General features: G+C 44.3%; 1 protein-coding gene across 4 annotated transcripts in view; it reads left to right on the forward strand.

Moving 5' to 3' along the window:
- Positions 1-6,442: 6,442 nt before the first annotated feature.
- Positions 6,443-23,028, forward strand: part of LOC122554902 — a 52,108-nt gene continuing 35,522 nt past the window's right edge. For 2 of the 4 annotated variants that reach the window (XM_043700290.1, XM_043700292.1), the window contains exons 1-2: positions 6,444-6,587; positions 20,060-20,095. In XM_043700290.1, the coding sequence (XP_043556225.1) occupies positions 6,536-6,587; positions 20,060-20,095 (88 nt within the window). In that variant the 5' untranslated portion in view covers positions 6,444-6,535. Of the gene's footprint in view, positions 6,588-20,059; positions 20,096-23,028 lie in introns of all 4 variants that reach the window. The other 2 variants (XM_043700291.1, XM_043700289.1) reach the window with 2 other exon arrangements.

Below are 23,028 nucleotides of genomic sequence, written 5' to 3' on the forward strand. Positions count from 1 at the left end.
CCAGTATCTGTTATTCTACATACACACTACCCTGAACCACTTGATTAGATTCCAGTCTGCAACTCACACCCGGGTATCTATCATTCTATATGCAAACCACCTGAACCCCTTGATTAGATTTCAGGCTCTAACTCACTCCCGCGGTTCTCTTATTCCATATACAAACCACTCTGAATGACTCAATTAGACTCCAGTCTCTAACTTTCACCCAAGTGTCCAATTAGCAGAAACTGACAAGGAAAGATTGATAAGTATACATACAGATTTAGACTGAGACAGAATGAGAACTGTGCTCACACATTCCCATCGCAAAAACTGACATGCTCATATTGATACGAATAGTTAGATATTCATAGAGCAAAAACTGACAGGTGGAGATTGAGAACTATGCTCACACAACCATGTGGCTAAAATTGACAGGGAGAGAATGATAAATACATTCACATATTCAGAAACCAGAAAGTGACTGGGATAGAATTACAACGGCATTCTCGGATACATAGAGGAGAATCTGACAGGCACAGATTTCTAATGGCTCAAACATTCATAAAGCAGAATTGGACAGGGACAGCTTGGTAACTAACTGCCATTCATTCGGCATAACCTGACAGGTGCACTTTGATAAATGTGAGGTGTTGCATTTTGGTGAAGCAAATCAGGACGGGACTTAGACACTTAATGGTAGGTTCCTGGAGCGTGCTGCTAGACAAAAAGAATTTGGAGTGCAAATTCATGGTTACTTGAAGGTGGAGTCACAGGTAGACAGTGTCATGAAGAAATCATTTGGTACATTGGTCAGTGCATTGAGTATAGGAGTTGGGATGTCATGTTGCAACTGTACAGAACATTGGCTAGACCACTTTTTGAATACTGCATTCAGTTCTGCTCTCCCTCTATAGGATGCACATTGTTAAACTTACTAACTATACCCCTCATGCTCACATTCTGAATACTTGTTATTCTAGATATAAACCACCCTGGACCCCTCAATTAAATTTCAGTCTGCAACTCACTCCCAGGGATCTATTATTCCATATATAAACAACACAAAACACTTGACTAGATTCCAGTCTGTAACTCACTGCTGGGTGTCTGTTATGTTATCTGTAAACCTTCTGCTTTCCCTCTATAGGATACACGTTGTTAAACATGAAAGGGTGCAAAACAGATTTATAAGCATGTAGCCAGTGGTGGAGGGTTTGAGCTATAGGGAGAGGCTGAATAAGATGGGGCTATTTTCCCTGGAGTGTCAGAAGTTGAGGGGTGACCTTATAGAGGTTTATAAAATCATAAGGGGTATGGATAGGGTGATTAACCAAAGTCTTTTTTTCCCAGATTGGGGTGTCCAATACTCAAGATTGTGGGTCAAAATTGTGGAATTCTCTCCCTAAGGGCATTATGGGGCAACCACCAGCAGGTGGATTGCAGTGGTTCAAGAAGGCAGCTTATCATCACCATCTCAAGGGCAACTAGAGACGGGTAATAAACGCTCACCATACACATCCAAGAACGGAGTAAATGAAAGGGTGAGAGGGGAAACATATAAAAGGGACCTAAGAGAAATCTTTTCCATGCAGAGGGTGGTGCGTATATGGGATGAGCTGACAGAGGAAGTAGTGGAGGGTAATACAATTATAACATTTAAAAGGTGCGGGTGGATAGGAGGGGTTTATAAAAATTTAGGCCAAATGCTGGCAAATGGAATTGGATTAATTGAGGATATCTGATCGGTATGCAGGCGTAGGCCCAAAGGGTCTGTTTCCATGGTGTTTAGCTCTATGACTCTATGACAGTTACCCTTGCATATTTACAGTGCAGAAACTGCCATGTAACAATTGATAAGTTCACTCACATATTGACAGAGCATAGATTGGTAACTGTACTCACACATTCATGTTGCCAAAACTGGCAGTTACAGATTTATAACTATCCTCTCCGATTCATATACATAAGCTGACAGGACAGATCAGTATGTAGATTGACACATTCACATAGCGGAGACTAATGGTGAGAATTTGATAACTATATTTACAGATCCACACAGCAGAAATGGACAGGTACAGATTGATTACTACTCTCACAAGCAGCCAGCTGGAACAGCAATCAATAAATTCATAGATCCACATACCTGCTTGCATCGGGTAGTTAGAGACACAAAGATGCTGGAATCCAAAGTAGACAGGCAGGAGGCTGGAAGAACACAACAAGCCAGGCAGCATCAGGAGGGGGAGAAGTCAACATTTTGGGTTTAACCCTCCTTCAGAATTGGAGGGGTGGGGTGAGGGGAGCTGCAGATAGAGTGGGGGGTGGGGGAAGGTTTCGGGTGAAAAGACGGGCAGGGTGGTGAGGTAGTGATAAGTGAACACAGGGAGAGGGTTACAGCTTGATTAGTCGATGAGAGGAATAAATTCGGCTGGTGGCTGGAAGGAAGGGTCGGTCAGAGGAATGGACAGAAGGAGGAGGGGCTGGGAAGGGAGTCGGGGGATGGGAAGAGAGGCTATTTGAAATCGGAGAACTCAATGTTGAGTCGTCCGGGCTGTAGGCTGCCCAGGCGGAAGATGAGGTGCTGTTCCTCCAATTTGCAGGCTGGTTCACTATGGCAATGGAGGAGGATGGTAATGTCAGAGAGGGAATAGGAAGAGGAATTGAAATGGGAAGTGACTGAAAGGTACAAATTGACAAAATAAATACTTTTATAAATAAATTAAGGAAGGCAAATATTGACATGAAAAGATACAGAAAGTATCCTCTATTCAAACATCAATGGGTACAGATTGATTTAATAAACTATCATATAGTGGACAATAGATATAATTTAATGGAAGTTATCCAAATTGCATCGACACAGAATGACAGATGCAAAAAGACATGCCCTTGACATGTCCTGACCCGAAGGCAATAGATAAAGTCTCGTTCATGTCAAGCAGCAGAACTTTGAACCAAAATTTCCTAAAGTCATCTCTTCAATTTAAGGTGACACGCATGCGCTGTGAAAGACAGTGGTAAAGAATGAGCAGCACACTGTCTGAATGAATCGCATGCTTTATTGTCAGCCCGGAGTTGATGAAAACCAGCATTCTTCACATGCTAATTGAGCGACTGACTAATACAGAAGCATGGCCACACTTTGCGAATGTGTGAAAACTGATGCCCAGTACACTAATCACAGCTCATGAAAAGTATCAGATCATGACATGCAGACACAGAAACGAGAAGACAACAGAAAGTGAGTGCAGTCTTACTACTCTTAAAGAAAACACTGCTTCAGGCTAACTTCATCCTTCAATTTTATATTTTTAATCAAGACACAGATCACAATAAAATATATAGTCAAAAAAGCACCCACTCTACTCACTATTGTAGATTTACACTCACTGATATTTTCTAGCAAGTTCTGTCCTTGTTTCTGATTTCAAACGTCCGCAGTTCTTTTGGTTTTCACTCAGATAGAGAGATTTTTAATTAGGAATGGAGTCAAGGGTTATGGGAGCCAAAAGGCAGGAAAGCAGAGTTAAGGATGATCAGATCAGCCACAATCATTGCAGAACACTTGGAAGTGCATGGTAAATAGGACTGAATCAGCGTGGCTTCGTCAAGGGGAGAACGTGCCCGACAAATCTGTTAGAACTCTGTGAGGAGGTAATGAGCAAGTTAGACAAAGGAGAGCCAGTGGACATGATCTATTTGGATTTCCAGAAAGCCTCTCACAAAGTGCCGCACAGGAGGCTGCAGAATAAGATAACAGCCAATGGTGTTCGAGGCAATGTACTGGCATGGACAGAGCATTAGCTGACTGGCAGAAGGCAGAGATAGAGCTGAAAATGTGTTGCTGGAAAAGCGCAGCAGGTCAGGCAGTATCCAAGGAGCAGGAGAATCGACGTTTCGGGCATGAGCCCTTCTTCAGGAATCCTGAAGAAGGGCTCATGCCCAAAACGTCGATTCTCCTGCTCCTTGGATGCTGCCTGACCTGCTGCGCTTTTCCTGCAACACATTTTCAGCTCTGATCTCCAGCATCTGCAGTCCTCACTTTCTTCTGGAAGGCAGAGATAGCAAAAAAAGGGGCCTTTTTCAGCTCGGCAACCAGCGACTAGTGGAATTCCACAGGGGTCAGTATTGGGATCACATCCATTCACGTGATTGATCTGAATGAAGGAACTGAGGGCACTGTGGCCAAATTTGCAGGTGACACAAAGATAGATAGAGGGACAGGTAATGTTGAGGAAGTGGGGAGGCTGTAGCAGGACTTGGACAGGCTAGGAAAGTGGATTAAGAAATGGAAGATGGAATACAATATAGGAAACAATGAGGTTTTTCAGGGACAATAAAAGCCCTGGAGTATTTTCTAACTGGGAAAGGCTTTGGAAATCTGAAACACAAAAGTACCTGGGAGTTCTGGTTTGGGATTTTCTTCGGGTTAAATTGCCAGTTCAGTGGCAGTTAGGAAGGCAAGTGCAATGTTAGTGTTCATTCCAAGAGAGCTAGAATACAGGAGCAGAGATGTACTGCTTTAGCTGTATAAGGCTCTGGTCAGATTGCATTCGGAATATTGTGAGCAATGTTTGGACCCCATAGCTAAAGAAGAATGTGTTGGCATTTGAGAAGGTCCAAAGGAGGTTGACAAGAATGATCCCGGGGATGAAGGGCATGTACTATGAGGAGCTGGTGAGGACTCTGGGTCTAGTTGATGGAGATTAGAAAGATAAGGGGGGGGGGCATCTGATTGAAACTTACAAAAAAAAATAAGAGACCTGGATAGAGTGGGCATAGAGAAGATTTTTCCCCTATTGGGCGAGATTAGGATCTGAGGGCACAACCTCAGAGTGATGGGATGAGCCTTCGGAATTTTAGATGAGGAGGAATGTCTTCATCCAGATGGTGGTGAATCTGTGGAACTGATTGCTGCAGAAGCTTGTTGAGGCCAAGCCATTGAGCGTCTTTAAGACAGAGCGAGACACGCTCTTGATTGGTAAGAAGGCCAAGGGTTATGAGGAGAAGGCACGGTGGCACAGTGGTTAGCACTGCTGCCTCACAGCGCCAGAGACCCGGGTTCAATTCCTGCCTCAGGCGACTGACTGTGTGGAGTTTGCACGTTCTCCCCGTGTCTGCGTGGGTTTCCTCCGGGTGCTCCGGTTTCCTCCCACAGTCACAAAGATGTGCAGGTCAGGTACAAAGATGTGCAGGTCAGGTGAATTGGCCATGCTAAATTGCCCGTAGTGTTAGGTAAGGGGTAAATGTAGGGGTATGGATGGGTTGCGCTTCGGCGGGGCGGTGTGGACTTGTTGGGCCGAAGGGCCTGTTTCCACACTGTAATGTAATCTGTAAGGCAGGAGAGTGGGGTTGAGAAACATATCAGCCATGATCAAACGGTGGAGCAGACTTTATGGGCTGAATAGCCCAATGCTGCTCCCACATCTTATGGTCTCATCTCAATAAACAGCAGATGTAACTTGATGGGGCTGAATGGGCTAATTCCACTCCTACTTCTTAAGGCCTAACATAATACCAATGCCTGATATTTGCACAAAAAGAGAACATTGGTTTGCCAGACCAAAGGGTCTCATGAGAGAGATGACTGATAGTGATTTAATCTGAGGGTCACTATCCTTCAGATGAGGGCAGAGGTTGAGAAGGTAAGTCTTTCATGGTAACCTCAGCTGGTGTGGGAATTGAACCCATGCTATTGGTTTCATTCTGTATTGCAAGCAGAGAGTCACTGAGCCCCTTCAATGTGGAGGGAGGCCATTCAGCCATTGAAATGCTTCGACTGTTCAAAAAGATTTCACTCAGACCCAGTCCTCCACCTATCCCCACATCTGCCATGGTTAATCCCCCTAGTCTGTGCACTGCAGGACAATTTAGCATGGCCAATTCACTTCAAGTGCACAGCTTCAATCTGTGGGAGGACACTGGACCATCCAACAGGAACGCACAGGGAGAACGTGCATACAGTGCCTGAGGCTGGAATTGAACCCACGTTGCTGGCACTTTGAGGCATCAGTGCTAACCACTGAGCCGCCGCATGCTTTGGTATTCCCCATGAGGCTCCTAAGTCTTGTTATTTTGATTAGTCATCTTGGCTGATGGTCCTTGCAGATTCTCTATTTCACAGTCTTCTGGTATAAACTGGGGGAAAAAAAAGATAGGTGAAAGTGAGGCTTGTAGATGATGGAGATTAGAGTTGACAGTGTGGTGCTGGGAAAGCACAGCGGGTCAGGCAGCATCCAAGCAGAAAAAGGATCTGAGGATGCTGCCTGACCTGCTGTGCTCTTCCAACACCACACACTCAACCAGAAAACAATAATACAATTTAAATAATGTTTTATTGCCCTTTAGTAAAGACTTGTCCTAAAATGGTGCACAAGTACAGACAAGTATGACATGATATGATCTGACGAGTGGGAGCAAGTCTGACATGATACATGATATGTTGCATACAATCACATATTCTGTTGCAGCAAGCTCGTCACATCCGTTCACTTCAACTAGTCAGGAAGGCAAGCAGGAAAGGAATCGTGGTGGGGGGATTTGTGATGCCATGTGGTATTCTCCCTGGAAAATGCTTTCTTTCCCTGTTCTTTTCGGGATTGGTGAGTACATGCCTCCACTCCTTGTGACTTTAATTCCTCGAAGATTCATCTCTGGATAATAAATTATAATGCGTCGTTTATGTTAAATTGAGGAACTGCATCAACAAAGTGTGGCTTGCAGCAATTTTCTTTTCAGGAACACAATGAATTGCATTCAAGCTAGTGAGGAAACTGAAATGTGCAAGTAATCACTTTTGGTGTGAAAGGCAGTGTATTTCACAGCTTCAAGTGAAAAACCATTCATTTATATTCTTGAACATGATACATGATATGTTGCATACAATCACATATTCTGCTTGCATAGAGATACTGAGGGTGGCTCATTTATGGAATGAACTGCCAGAGGGAGTGGCAGATGCAAACAGAATGTGCAACAAGTTGCATAGAGCAGAAATGTTTTCCTTTTTGATTGATTTGTGAGGTATGGGTGTGGCTAGCTTATTGGAGCTCATTGCCTCCTGGTGCAAATGTAACTTTGCCACTTGTCAGTCCAAGCCTGGATATTGTGCAGATTTTGTTGCATTCGAACACGGACTGCTATCTCGCTGAGGAATGGTGAATGATACTGAACATTGTGCAGTCATTGGTCAACATCCCCAGCAGACCTGGAGGGATGGTCACACTGTTGAAGTAGCTGGAGATGTTTGGGCTGAGGAAGTCCTGCAGAGATGTCCTGGAACTGAGATGACTGACCTCTTACAACCATAACCATCTTCCCATGTTCCAAGTATGACTCCAACTAATGGAGATTCCACCCCCCCCCACCCCGGCCCTCCTGATAACTATTGATTCCAGTTTTCCCAGGGCTCCTTGATGTGGCACTCAGTCAAATGTGGCTTTAATGTCAAGGGCTGTCACTGTCACTTCCCCTCTGGAGTTCAGCTCTTTTGTCTGTGTTTGAACTAAGGCTGTAATGAGATTAGGAGCTAAATGGCCCCGACATAACCCAAACTGGGCGTCGCTGAGCAAAACCTGCTGAGCAGGTGTTACTGGATAGTGCTATTGATGACACATCCCATCATTTTATTCATGATTGAGAGTAGACTGATAATGGGGTGGTAATTGACCAGGTTGGTTTTGTCCAGCTTTGGATGTACTGGACATAACTGGGCAATTTTCCACGTTAGGAGAAATTGAGGATTGGAAGTGAGCTGGAGATCAGAGTCGAGAGTGTGGTGCTGGAAAAGCACAGCAAGTCAGACAGCATCGAAGGAGCAGGAGAATCGATGTTTCGGGCATAAGCTCATCAGGAATTCTCCTGCCCCTGGGATGCTGCCTGACCTGCCCCAATTTTCCACATTGTCAGGTGTAATTCAGTGAAGGTGCTGCCATTACATATCAAGGGGCAGTTGTTAGATTGTCTCTTACTGGAAATGGTCATTGCCTGGCATTAGTGTGATGCAAATCTTACTCGCCACTTCACTGCCCCAGCCTGGATATTGTCCCCATTTTGCTGTATTTGCACACAGACTGCTTCCGTATCTGAGGAGTAACGTATTGTGCTGAACATTGACAAACATCCCACTTCTGATAGGTCACATTGATATATGCACAAATATTTGCATTGCCACATGAGAATGAAAAAATAAGGGATAACATATGTATCTGTATCCCTCTCAGTGACAAGTAGGAGAGGTCAGACTCAATATTGGGCAGCTGGGAGGGTATAGGTGATGATAGGACATCTGCATTGGGCAGATTGGAAATCTGTAGATCTGGAAATAAAATTGACACCTCTCGCTTATTTTTTTCAGTGTTGGTAACATTAGAGTACAATAGATTCTAAGAAAGGAAAAAGAAATGCCAAGTTGAAGCAGTTGGAAAGATTGCAGATGTGCTGAGTGTGGGGATGGGGTGGGTGGGTGGGTGGAGTCTTAATGACTCAGGGAAATTGGATACTGCTGTGAGACTAAGGGGAGGGACAGTCGATCAGATATCAGTAGATCAGTCAACTGTGCTGACAGATAACAGGTATCACTGCTAAAGTTAAAAATCTCACAACACCAGGTTATAGTCCAACAGGTTTAATTGGAAACACACTAGCTTTTGGAGCACTGCTCCTTCATCAGGTGGTAGTGTCGCTCCGAAAGCTAGTGTGCTTCCAATTAAACCTGTTGGACTATAACCTGGTGTTGTGAGATTTTTTTAATTTTGCCCACCCCAGAACAACATTGGCATCTCAAAATCATGACTGCTGAAGTTTGCACAATTGTTGCTGTGTCCAAATTACCACAAGCTACCTTTCATTCAGCTGCTTATCAGGAAATCTCACAGACAACCAAATACTGAAGCAATGATTTACATGTTATTGTACCAACCCAAATGAGGCCCCTCAAGGAAGCAAGTTACGTCTTGCGGCCTGGCTGCAGTTCCAACCAACAGCATCTGTCTCTGGGTGTGTTTAATCCTTGTGGGTGTTTGGCGTTCTGCTACCTGAGAATCTTGGAGTTTATTATTAGATTAGATTACTTACAGCGTGGAAACAGGCCCTTCGGCCCAACAAGTCTACACCGCCCCGCCAAAGCGTAACCCACCCAGACCCATTCCCCTACATTTACCCCTTCACCTAACACTACGGGCAATTTAGCATGGCCAATTCACCTAACCTGTATATCTTTGGACTGTGGGAGGAAACCGGAGCACCCGGAGGAAACCCACGCAGACACGGGGAGAATGTGCAAACTCCACACAGTCTGAGGCGGGAATTGAACCTGGGTCTCTAGCGCTGTGAGGCAGCAGTGCTAACTGCTGTGCCACCATGCCGCCCAACTCTTACAGGATTGTTGTGCAATGTTAACCTTGTCTGTGGCACAATAACTGCGTACAATTCTGGTCATCCTGGAAGGATGCAGTTCAACTGGAAAGGGTGCAGGAAAGGTTTGCAAGATCGTTGACGGGACTGGAGGGTTTGAGTTAGAAGGAGAGGCTGAATCAGCTGAGGCTTTTTTCCCGCGTGCATTGGAGGCTGAAGTTTATAAAACCACGAGGGGCAGAGATAAGATGAATAGCAAAGGCCTTTTCCCCAGGGTAGGGGAGTCCAAAATTAGAGCACATAGGTTTAAGGTGAGAGGGGTAAGATTTAAAAGGGAGCATTTTTTTTTCACATGGAGAGTTGCATGTGTATGGAATGAGTTACTAGAGGAAGTGATAGAGGCAGCATAGTTACAACATTTAAAAGACATTTGGACAGGGATGGATATGAAAGGTTTAAAGAGGTATAGGCCAAATGCAGGCAAATGGTACTGGTCAGCATGGGCAAGTTGGACCAAATAGCCTGTTTTCATGCTCTATGGTCTAAATGTAAAGGGGCATAGATTTGAAGTAATGTGTAAGTAAAGTGAGGGTGAAGTGAGCAAAAACCATTGTCACCCAGTGAGTAGTTAGGGCATGGAAAGCACTGCTTGGAAATGTGGTGGAGGCGCGTTCTTTGGCTTCAGAGAGGGGCATTGGATGACTAGTTGGATAGAAACAGGGTGTGCAGGGATATGGGCTGGAGGTGAGGGGGACAATACAGCAGGTTGGCACCAGGAGACAGATGCAGTGATAGGATGAATAAGCTCATTCTGTACTGTAACACTCTGTGATTCTGTGATTTACTGGCACATCACTCACATTATCTATGCCTCTTGTGATTTTATAAATCTTTATAAGGTCACCCCTCAGACTACCTAGCCTCTCCCTGTACCTGAAACCTTCCAATCTCAGCAACATCCTTGTAAATCTGGTCCTTCCTATAGCACAACATCCAGAATTGTACGCAGTACACAAAGTATGGCTGTATCAATGTCTCCTGTACTCAATGCTGTAACCCGTGGAGCATGTAAATAGTGCCAGAAGACTGGAGGCAAACATCGTTCCTTTGTTGATGAAGGAACTAGATACAACCGTGGTAATTATACATGAGTGAGCCTTACTTCGGTTGTGGGTAAAGTGTTGGAAAGGGTTATAAGAGATAGGATTTATAGTCATCTAAAGTTGAGTAAGTTGATTAAGGATAGTCAACATGGTTTTGTGAAGGGTAGGTCATGCCTCACAAACCTCTTTGAGTTCTTTGAGAAGGTGATCAAACAGATGGATGAGGGTAAAGCAGTTGATGTGGTGTATTTGGATTTCTGTAAGGTGTTTGATAAGGTTCCCCATGGTAGGCTATTGCACAAAATACAGAAGCATGGGATAGAGGGTGATTTAGTGGTTTGGATCAGAAATTGGCTAGCTGAAAAAAGACAGAGGGTGATGGTTGTTGGGAAATGTTCATCCTGGAGTTCAGTTACTAGTGGGGTATCGCAGGGATCTGATTTGGGTCAACTGGTGTTTGTCATTTTTATAAATGACCTGGATGAGGGCGTAGAAGGATGGGTTAGTAAATTTGCCGATGACACTAAAGTCGGTAGAGTTGTGGATAGTAATGAAGGATTTTGTAGGTTATAGAGAGACATAGATAAGCTGCAGAGCTGGGCTGAGAGTTGGCAAATGGAATTTAATGCGGAAAAGTGTGAAGTGATTCACTTTGTAAGGAGTAATAGGAATGCAGAGTCCTGGGCTAATGGTAAGATTCTTGGCAGTGTAGATGAACAGAGAGATCTCGGTGTCCAGGTACATCAATCCTTGAAAGTTGATAGGGTTGTTAAGAAGGCATACGGTGTGTTAGCTTCTATTAGTAGAGGGATTGAGTTTCGTAGCCACGAGGTCATGCTGCAGCTGTACAAAGCTCTGGAGTGACCACATTTGGAGTATTGTGTAGAGTTCTGGTCACCGCATTATAGGGAGGATGTGGAAGCTTTGGAAAGGGTTCAGAGGAGATTTACTAGGATGTTGCCTGGTATGGAGGGAAGGCCTTATGAGGAAAGGCTGAGGGACTTGAGGCTGTTTTTGTTAGAGAGAAGAAGGTTGAGAGGTGACTTAATGAGACATATAAGATATTCAGAGGATTAGATTGGGTGGACAGTGAGAGCCTTTTTCCTTGGATGGGATGGCTAGCATGATGGGACATAGCTTTAAATTGAGGGGTGATAGATTTAGGTCAGATGTCAGAGTTAGATTCTTTACTGAGAGAGTAGGAAGGGGCACTGCAACAGTAGTTAGCTCACCAATTTTAAAGGCATTTAAATGGTCATTGGATAATCATACGGATGATAATGGAATAGTGTAGGTTAGATGGGCTTCAGATTGGTTCCACAGTTTGGCGCAACATCAAGGGCCGAAGGGCCTGTCCTGCGCTGTAATGTTCCACGTAAACAGCTCCTTCACGGCCTTGTTTACCTGTGATGCCATTTCCACAGAACTATGTATCTGAACCACTCAGTCTCTCTGTTCAACAACACTCCCCAGGGCCCTACCATTAACTGTATAAGTCCTTCCCTGGTTTGTCTTCCCAAAATGCAACACCTCACACTCATCTAAATTAAACACCATCTGCCACTCCTTGGCCCACTGGCCCAGTTGATCGAGATCCCATTGTTCTCTTAGATAAGATAAAACATAGAAACATTGACAATAGGTGTAGGAGTAGGCCATTTGGCCCTTCGAGCCTGTATCACTATTCAGTACGCTCATGACTGATCATGCAATCTCAGTATCCTATTCCCGCCCTCCCCCAATACCCCCTTGATCCCTTTAGCTGCAAGGGTCACACCCAGCTCCCTCTTGAATAAATTTAATGAACTGGCCCCAGCAACTTCCTGTGGGAGAGAATTCCACAGGTTCGCAACTCTGAGTGAAGAATTTCTTCCTTATCTCAGTCCTGAATGGTTTTGCCCTTATTCTTAGACTGTGACTCCTTATTCTGGAATTCCCCAACATCAGAGACATTCATCCAGCATCTAGCCTGTCCAGTCCCATCAGGATCTTATATGTTTCTATGAGATCCCTCCCACTCTTCTGAACTCCAGCAAATACAAACCCAATCTATCTAGTCTTTCCTCATATGTCAATCCTGTCATCCCAGAATCAGTCTGGTGAACCTTCCCTGAACTCTCTCAATAGCAGGAATGTCCTTCCTCAGACCAAGAGATCAAATTGCAAATAACATTCAAGGCCCAGCCTCACCAAGGTCCCGTGTAACTGCCGCAAGGCATCCTCTCGCTATGAAGGTCAGCATGCCACCTCTATGCCAACCTTCAGCAACTGTTCCACCATGACACCCAGGTCTCGTCAGCTTTTCCTAAACTGCCACCATTCAGATCATAATCTGCCTTCCTGTTTTTGTGACCAAAATGGATAACCTCACATTTATCCACATTATATTGCAGTTGCCCACTCAGCCAGTCTGTCCAAGTCACCCTGCAGCCTGTTAGCATCCTCCTCACAGCGCACACTGCCACCCAGCTTAGTGTCATCTGCACATTTGGAGATATTGCATTCAATTCCTTCTTCCAAATTAATAGATATTTTGAACAGCTGAGGTCCCAGCACTGAACCCTGTACCACTCCACTCACCTCGTGCCTGCCACACTGAAAAGGACCTGTTTATCCTGACTCTCTGCCTGCTGTCTGTCAAGCAGTTGTCTGTCAATGTCTATACATACCCTCCAATACCACGAGCTTTAATCTGTCATATGGAACCTTGTCAAAAGCCTTTGCAACATCTACTGATTCACCATTGTCCACTCTACTGATCATATCCTCAAAACATTGCAGCAGACTTCCTTTAGTGAATCTATGCTGACTAGGTCCAATTCTGTCACTGCTTTCCAAATGCTCAGTTATTAAATCCTTAATGGTTTACTCCAGTATTTTCCCCATCACCAATATCACGCTAACCTGCCCATAATTCCCCATTTTCTCTCTCCTTCCTTTTTTTAAGTGTTACATTAGCTCCCCTCCAGTCTATTGGAACTCTTCCAGATTCTACTGAATGCTGGAAAATGATCACGAATGCATCCAATATTTATAGGGACTTAAGTACTCTGGGATGCAGGGCATCATGCCGGGGGGGGGGGGGAATTATTGGGTTTTAATCCCATTAAATTTCCGAATATGCTCTCTTACTCAATGTGGGAGCTCAGGTACACGGCTGATGCCCCTGGCTCCTTCACGTGCAGGAGGTGTGTCCAGTTGCAGCTCTTGTTAGACCACATGACAGCTCTGGAGCTGTGGATGGACTCACTTTGAAGCACCCGTGATGCTGCGGGAGCTGTGGATAGCATGTTTAGTGAATTGGCCACACCGCAGATTAGGATCAGAAGGGCGGGAAAAAGAGTGGAAGGGCTGTCGTCATAGGGAATTCAATTGTAAGGGGAGTAGATAGGCGTTTCTATGGTTGTAAACAATATCCCCAAATGGTACGTTGCCTCCCAGGTGCATGGGTCAGGGATGTCTCGGATTGACTGCAGAAAATTCTCAAGGGGGAGGGTGAACAGCCAGTTGTCGTGGTGCATGTAGGCACCAATGATATAGGTAAAAAATGGGAGGAGATCCTATAAGGTGAATTTAGAGAGTTAGGAAATAAATTAAAAGATAGGACCTCAGAGGTAGCAATCTCAGGATTGCTATCAGTGCCAAGTGCTAGTCGGAGTAGGAATGATAGAATAATCAGGATTAATGCATGACTTGAGAGATGGTGCAGGAGGGAGGGGTGCAGATTTTTTGGGACATTAGGACCGGTCCTGGGGGTGTGGGACTAGTACAAATTGGACAGTCCACACCGGGGCTGGACTGTAACCAATGTCCTTGGGGGTGCTTTTGCTAACGCTTTTGGGGAGGGTTTAAACTAATGTGGCAGAAGGATGGGAACCAAATGAGGAGGTTAGTGGACAGGAAGGAGTGAGTAACTAAAGCCTGTAAGGAACAAGATAATGAAGTCAGCGTGACTAAGGTGAAGAGTAGGCAGGGAGCAGATGATGTACGTAAAGGGACAGGTGGTCTGAGGTGCATTTGTTTTAATGTAAGAAGCGTACTAAGTAAGGCAGATGAACTTAGGGCTTGGATTAGTACCTGGGAGTATGATAGTACTGCTATTATTGAGACTTGGTTGAGGGAAGGGCATGATTGGCAACTAAATATCCCAGGATATAGATGCTTCAGGTTGGATAGAGAGAGAGGTAAAAGGGGTGGAAGAGTTGCATTACTGGCCAGAGAGGATATCACAGCTGTGCTGAAGGAGGGCACTATGGAGGACACGAGCAGTGAGGCAATATGGGCAGAGCTCAGAAATAGGAAGGGTGCGGTAACAATGTTGGGGCTGTATTACAGGCCTCCCAACAGCGAGTATGAGATAGAGGAACAAATATGTAAACAGATTATGGAAAGATGTAGGAACAACAGGGTGGTGGTGATAGGAGATTTTAATTTTCCCAACAATGACTGGGATTCACTTAGTGTTCGAGGTTTAGATGGAGCAGAATTTGTAAGAACCATCCAGAAGGGTTTTCTAGAGCAGTACGTAAATAGTCCAACTCGGGAAGGGGCCAGACTGGACCTGGTGTTGGGGAATGAGCCCGGTCAGGTGGTTAGATCATGAAGTCAGCGTGACTAAGGTGATGAGTAGGCAGGGAGCAGATGATGTACGTAAAGGGACAGGTGGTCTGAGGTGCATTTGTTTTAATGTATGAAGCGTACTAAGTAAGGCAGATGAACTTAGGGCTTGGATTAGTACCTGGGAGTATGATTGAGACTTGGTTGAGGGAAGGGCATGATTGGCAACTAAATATCCCAGGATATAGATGCTTCAGGTTGGATAGAGAGAGAGGTAAAAGGGGTGAAAGAGTTGCATTACTGGCCGGAGAGGATATCACAGCTGTGCTGAAGGAGGGCACTATGGAGGACTTGAACAGTGGGGCAATATGGGCAGAGCTCAGAAATAGGAAGGGTGCGGTAACAATGTTGGGGCTGTATTACAGGCCTCCCAACAGCGAGTATGAGATAGAGGAACAAATATGTAAACAGATTATGGAAAGATGTAGGAACAACAGGGTGGTGGTGATAGGAGATTTTAATTTTCCCAACAATGACTGGGATTCACTTAGTGTTCGAGGTTTAGATGGAGCAGAATTTGTAAGAACCATCCAGAAGGGTTTTCTAGAGCAGTACGTAAATAGTCCAACTCGGGAAGGGGCCAGACTGGACCTGGTGTTGGGGAGTGGGCCCAGCCAGGTGGTTGAAGTTTCAGTCGGGGATTACTTTGGGAATAGTGATCCCAATTCTGTAAGTTTTAGAATACTCATGGACAAAGATGAGAGTGGCCCTAAAGTAAGAGTGCTAAATTGGGGGAAGGCCACCTATACTAAAATTCGGCAGGAGCTGAGGAATGTAGATTGGGAGCAGTTGTTTGAAGGGAAATCCACATTCAATATGTGGGAGGCTTTTAAAGAGAGATTGATTAGAGTGCAGGAGAGATATGTTCCTGTGAAAATGAGGGATAGAAATAGCAAGATTAGGGAACCATGGATGACAGTGAAATTGAGAGACTAGCTAAAAGGAAAAAGGAAGTATACGTAAGGTCTGGGTGACTGAAGACAGACAAAGCTTTGGAAGAATATCGGGAATGTAGGACCAATCTGAAACAAGGAATTGAGAGGGCTAAATAGGGTCATGAAATATCTTTAGCAAACAGGGTTAAGGAAAATCCCAAAGCCTTTTATTCATATATAAGCAGCAAGAGGGTAACTAGAGAAAGGGTTGGCCCATTCAAGGATAAAGGAGGAAAGTTATGTGTGGAGTCAGAGAAAATGGGTGAGATTCTTAATAAGTACTTTGCATCGGTATTCACCAAGGAGAGGGACATGGCTGATGTTGAAGTTAGGGATAGATCTTTGATTACTCTAGGTAAAATTGGCATAAGGAGGGAGGAAGTGTTGGGTATTGTAAAAGGCATTAAGGTGGACAAGTCTCCAGGTCCAGATGAGATCTATCCCAGGTTACTGAGGGAAGCGAGAGAAGAAATAGTTGGGGCTTTAACAGATATATTTACAGCATCCTTGAACACTGAGGAGGTCTAGAGGACTGGAGAATTGCTAATGTTGTCCCCTTGTTTAAGAAGGGTAGCAGGGATAATCCAGGTAATTATAGACCTGTGAGCCTGACGTCAGTGGTAGGAAGGCTAATGGAGAAGATACTAAAGGCTAGGATACATACCCATTTGGAAGAAAATGGGCTAATCAGTAATGGGCAGCATGGTTTTGTGCAGGAAAGTCATGTCTTATGAACCTAATAGAATTCTTTGAAGAGGTGACAAAGTTAATTGATGACAAAAGGGCTGTAGATGTCATATACATAGACTTTAGTAAGGCATTTGATAAGGTTCCCCATGGTAGGCTGATGGAGAAGGTGAAGTTACATGGGGTCCAGGGTGTACTAGCTAGATGGATAGAGAACTGGCTGGGCAACAGGAGACAGAGAGGAGTAGTGGAAGGGAACTTCTCAAAATGGAGACCTGTGACCAGTGGTGTGCCACAGGGATCCGTGCTGGGACCCCTGTTGTTTGTGATATAAACAAATGATCTGGAGGAAGATATAGGTAGTCTGATTAATAAGTTTGCAGATGACACTAAGATTGGTGGAGTAGCAGATAGTGAAGGGGACTGTCAGAGAATACAGCAGAATATTGATAGATTGGAGAGTTGGGCAGAGAAATGGCAGATGGAGGTCAATCCAGACAAATGCGAAGTGATGTATTTTGGAAGATGCAATTCAAGAGCAATTTATACAGTAAATGGAAAAGTCCTGGGGAAAATTGATGTACAGGGAGATCTGGGTGTTCAGGTCCATTATTCTCTGAAGGTGGCAACGCAGGTCAGTAGAGTGGTCAAAAAGACACATGGCATGCTTTCCTTCATCAGACAGGGTGTTGAGTACAAGAGTTGGCAGGTCATGTTACAGGTGTATAAGACTTTGGTTCGGCCATATTTGAAATACTGCGTACAGTTCTGGTCACCACATTACCAAAAGGATGTGGATGCTTTGGAGAGGGTGCAGAGGAGGTTCACCAGGATGTTGCCTAATATGGAGGGTGCTAGTTATGAAGAGAGGTTGAGTAGATTAGGATTATTTTCATTAGAAAGATGGAGGTTGAGGGGGGACCTGATTGAGGTGTAGACAGGGCGGATAGCAAGAAGCTTTTTCCCAGAGTGGGGGACTTAATTACAAAGGGTCATGAGTTCAAAGTAAGAGGGGATATGTTTAGGGTAGATATATATGTAGAAAGTTTTTCACGCAGAGGGTGGTGGGTGCCTGGAATGCATTGACAGCGAAGGTGGGGGGGGGGCGCAGGAACAATTGCATCCTTTAAGATGTATCTTGACAGATATATGAATGGGCAGGGAGCAAAGGGATATCGATCCTTAGAGAATATGCAGTAGGTTTAGATAGAGGATGTGGATCGGCACAGGGTTGGAGAGCTGAAGGGCCTGTTCATGTGCTATAATGTTCTTTGAAACCGGAGCAAACCCACGCAGACACAGGGAGAAAGTGCAAACTCCATACAGATAGTCACCCAAAGCCGGAACTAAACCCAGGTCCCTGGTGCTGTGAGGCAGCAGTGCTAACCAGTGAGCAACTGCACTCTCCTGGCCTTTCCCTTAGTTCCCTGACTAATCAAGAATCTCTCTGTCGCAGTCTTAAACATATGTAAGAACTCTGTTCCCCTACACCATGCGGCAAGGAGTTTCAAAGAATTACCATCCTCTAAAAGAAGAAATTCCTCCTCATCTCAATCTTCAATTGGCATCCCTTTATTCTGAGGCTATACCCTCCGGTCCCAGACTCTCCCATGAGCTGGAAACATCCTCTCAGCATTGACCCTGTCAGGCTTTTATATGTTTCAGTGAGATTACCTCTCATTCTTCTAAATTACATTGAGTAGAATCCCAACCTGTTAAGCCTTTGCTCATAAGGTAATCTCTCCGTCCTGCGGATTGTGCTAATAAGAAGCCTGCAGATTTTGGCATTGTACTACCTGGACAATGGTTCACTACATCAGCAAACAATGTGAAAATAATCAAGCTAACTCTTACCGTCAGTCATTGAGCATTGCTGATTAACTTAGCTTTGATATAACTCTCTCATCATCAGTATATACAAAATAGTACACTACTCTCACACATCCACTCTGTCTCTCACACACTCCCTCAGACACATACACATACAGACTCCTGTCTCTCTTACAAAACTGACACACTATCTCACACTTGCATGTGCATCCTTTCTCTTCTGCTGTTACTTTTTTCTCTCTCACAGACACACACTCTCTCTCTCATTCGCACTCTCACACAGACGCACTCTGTCTCTCACACAGTTTGTCACACACGCTCAGATATCTACAGTAAGAACCCTCATAGCCACTGATTCGGTTTCAGTGGTTTCAGTTATCCGTGGTTTACCGTGGTCCAAAAATATTACATGGAACATTCCAGAAATAATTCCAGGGGGCTGCTGGGGAGGTAAGTTTCCTATTTAAATGATAGGGTTCACCATGATCTGTGGCTTCAGGCATCTTGGAACCTATCACTCGCGGATATGGGGGGGAGGGGGCACCTGAACACACACTCTCATGTTCTCTCTTTCTCTCTCTCACACACTCTCTCACATAAAACTTTCTCAGTCACAGATATACACACACTGTCACTCTTTCTCTCTCTCACACACGCGTTGAAACATTGAAACATAGAAAATAGGTGTAGGAGTAGGTCATTTGGCCCTTCAAGCCTTCATCACCATTCAGTCCAATCATGGCTGATCATGCGATCTCAGTATCTCATTCCCATAGCAGTACACTGACTCCTCCTCCTCTTACAAAATAGACTCTCTATCTCACAGACATGTGCACACTTTCTCATGCTCTCTTAACACTCTCTTTCTCACACACTCTCTAATATATACACACACACATGCCCTTTCACATATACACACTGTCTCTCACATCTCTCTCCTACATATTCTCTTGCCCATTCTCTCATACACTTTCTCAGACACATATACAAACACACACACACTCACACACACACAGATTCGTCTCAAAAAACAGATGCAGTCTCTATTTCACACATGCATGTGCACACTCTCTCATGCTGTCTTACTCTATCTTTCTCCCTCTCATATACTCTCTTACACGCAAACTGTCTCCCAATCTCTCTCTCCCTCGCACACACACTCTCTCACCATCTCTCTCCCTCCCACACACCCGTTCGCTCACATATACACACTCTCTCTCTCACACACGTTCTCTCACTATCTCTCTCATTCGCACACAAACACATACATGCTGTCTGTCTGTCTCATGATCTCATAAACACTATCAGTATCTCTTTCATACACACATACCTACACGTGCGTACTTTCTCTCTCATGCTCTCTCACATTGACACACACTCTCTCACTTACTCTCACACACTCTCTCCCACACATAATGTACCCCCCTCTCTCACAGACACACTCTCTCTCTTTCTTGTATACACTTAGCTAGATTTAGAATGAGCACAAAACTGACTCTAGTCCTACCTGTTATTCTTTAATTATTATTTCTTTTTTCTCCTCTCTAGTCCATCTTCGTGGTCTCGTCGGACAGGAAGATGTGTGTAAGTGTGCATCTTTGAAATGAAATGTTGTTCATATTATGTTCATATTGTAACCCTCATATAGTTAGTCATCAGAAACATTTCTTTGGCCAAATTGAACTAATGTATGACAGTCATTGGCATGCAGTTTCCAGGAATTGGTTCAGAGTCATTTGCTTATCTCAAGTGAGCCTTACGTATTTTTTGTTGCAGTGTTGATTGGGGGGTTCTACTCTAGTTTTAATGAGTGCGTATACTGTTACAAAACAGAGAAAGACAGTTGAATCAAATCAGCCTTCCTACCTCTGTATTGGCAAGACAGCAAAATTAAAACCTTCAAAGACCTATAAAATTGCCCTCAATGACTCCTAACCAGGCAAATCCCAGACTCTGCAAATAATCAACTCTAGACAGTGTTTACATCGCTTAAACAGAAGACTCCGTGAATTATTAATAATATAGTAGCTGAAGCACAGCAAAAGTTAAAGTACAAAATAATCTAATTGATGTCTGTGATTTAAACTGAATTACCATTATATAATAGGCAGACAGACAAACTGGAGGGTCGGAGGTTGAGAGGCGACTTTATAGAAGTTTATAAAATAATGAGGTGTATAGATAAAGTTAATGGTAGTTGTCTTCTGCCTAAGATGAGGGATTTCAAATGTAGAGGGCATATCCTTAAAGCAAGAGCAGAAAGATTCAAAAAAGACATGAGGGGCAAAGTTTTTACACAGAGGGTGGTTTGCTTGTGGAATGAGCTTTCTGAGGAAGTGGTGGATGTGGGTACAATAACAATGTTTAAAAGACATTTGGATAAGTATATGGATAAGAAAGGTTTGGAGAGATATGGGCCAGGCTGGTGGGATTATTTTAGTGTGGGATTATGTTTGGCATGGACTGGTTAGACTGAAGGGTCTGTTTCCATGCTTTATGACTCCATAAGACGATAAGGAAACATTATCTCCAAGTCTATTTTGTCAATCCCCTTTCATATGTACCTTAATTAGATCTCATTCTTCTAAACTCCAGACAGTAGAAGTTCAAACTGCTCAATCTCTCCTTACATCAAGCTTTTATCTGTGGAATCAATCTAGTGAGCCTTCTCTGAACTGCCTCCAATGCAGCTATACCCCTCCTCAAGTAAGGAGACCAAACCTCTTTGCGGTAGTCTGGATGCAGATACCTTGTACACTGCAATACCACTTCCCAACTTATATTCTCATCTGCATGCATACCTACATGGATTTATCTGGAGGCGATAAAGGCAATGGGCATGCTGGCAATACAAATTTTGCCTTTCGTCTTCAGGGTCATGAAAAGTGATGATTTAATTGACAAATAATTGATTTAATCTCCGGAATCAACTTGTGGTCTTCCTCTGAACTACCTTCAATACAGCTACATCCTCCCTCAGGTAAAGGGGACCACAACTGCTCACAGTAGTCCAGATGTGGTCTCAGCAGCACCTTGTACAGCTGCAGTAAGACATCCCTACTTTTATGCTCCAATCCCATTGAAATAAGAGTCAACATTCATAGTGCCGTAGGTCCAACCAGTCCATGCTGACCAGGTATCGTAAACTGAATATTTTCCTGCACTTGGCCCATATCCCTGAAATACTTGTCTGTTCATGTACCTGTCTGAATGTCTTTTAAATATTTTAATTGTTCCTGCCTCTACCACTTCCTCTGGCAGCTCGTTCCATATTTGCACCACCTTCTGAGAAGTTTTTCCCTCAGGTCCCCTTGAAATATTTCCCCTCTCACCTGAAATCTATGCTCTCAAGTTTTGGACTCTCCTACACTAGGGAAAGGGCAATTCACCTTAGTTATGCCCCTCATGATCTTGTAAGCCTCCATAAGGTCACCCCTCAGCCTTTAACATTCCAGGGAAAGGAATCCCAGCCTATCCGGGCTCTCCTTATAACTCAAACTTTGCAGTTCAGCAATATTCTTGTACACTTTTTTTTTTCTGTACACTTTATAGTTTAACAACATCTTTCCCAAAGTAGGGCTACCAGAATTGCACACAGTAGTCTAAAAGTGGCCTCACCAATGTCTTGTACAACTGTAACGTGATGTCTTAACTTCTGTACTCAGTAGTCTGACCAGTTAAGCCAACTTTGCCAAATGCCTTTCTTTAGCCCTTCCTGCTACATGGATGGCACAGTGGCTGAGTGGTTAGCACTGCAGTTCATAACATCAAGAACCTGGTTTTGATTCCCACCTCAGGCAACTGTCTGTGTGGAGTTTGCACATTCTCCCCGTGTCGGCGTGGGTTTCCTCCGGGTGCTCCGGTTTCCTCTCACAGTCCAAAGATGTACAGGTTAGGTGAATTGACAGTGCTAAATTACCCATGGTGTTAGGTGCATTAGTCAAGGGTAAACATAGGGGTGGGGGAATGAGTCTGGGTGGGTTGCTCTTCAGAGGGTCAATGTAGACTTGTTGGGCTGAAGGGCCTGTTTCCATCCTGTAGTGAATCTAATCTAAGGCATAGATTGCTTCCCCAGTGTGCTTGCTGTCTGTGTTTCTGCACAAGTCCCTCCCTCCCCTAAGTCCCGTTGTGTTGCAGCTTACTGCACTGTTTCTCCATTTAAATAGTCTTCTGATCTTTTGTTCTTAAATGGACTCTTCACATTTTCCCCTCATTAGAATTTGCTAACTTTTATATTGAAGGTCATCGTTAACATCTTAATTCCAGGTTATCTTTGAATTCAAATCCCGGTATCTGCCATGGTCAGATTCCAGCCTGTGTCCTGAAAAGTTACATGGGTGCCGTGGTTCTGTTCTCCGAGCTGGAAGTTTTTGTTGCAAACGTTTCGTCCCCTGTCTAGTTGACATCCTCAGTGCTTGGGAGCCTCCTGTGAAGCGCTTCTGTGGTGTTTCCTCCGGCATTTATAGTGGCCTGTCCCTGCCGCTTCCGGTTGTCAGTTTCAGCTGTCCACTGTAGAG

Source organism: Chiloscyllium plagiosum, chromosome 12 (genome assembly GCF_004010195.1).
Source record: "Chiloscyllium plagiosum isolate BGI_BamShark_2017 chromosome 12, ASM401019v2, whole genome shotgun sequence".
Classification (NCBI taxonomy): domain Eukaryota; kingdom Metazoa; phylum Chordata; class Chondrichthyes; order Orectolobiformes; family Hemiscylliidae; genus Chiloscyllium; species Chiloscyllium plagiosum.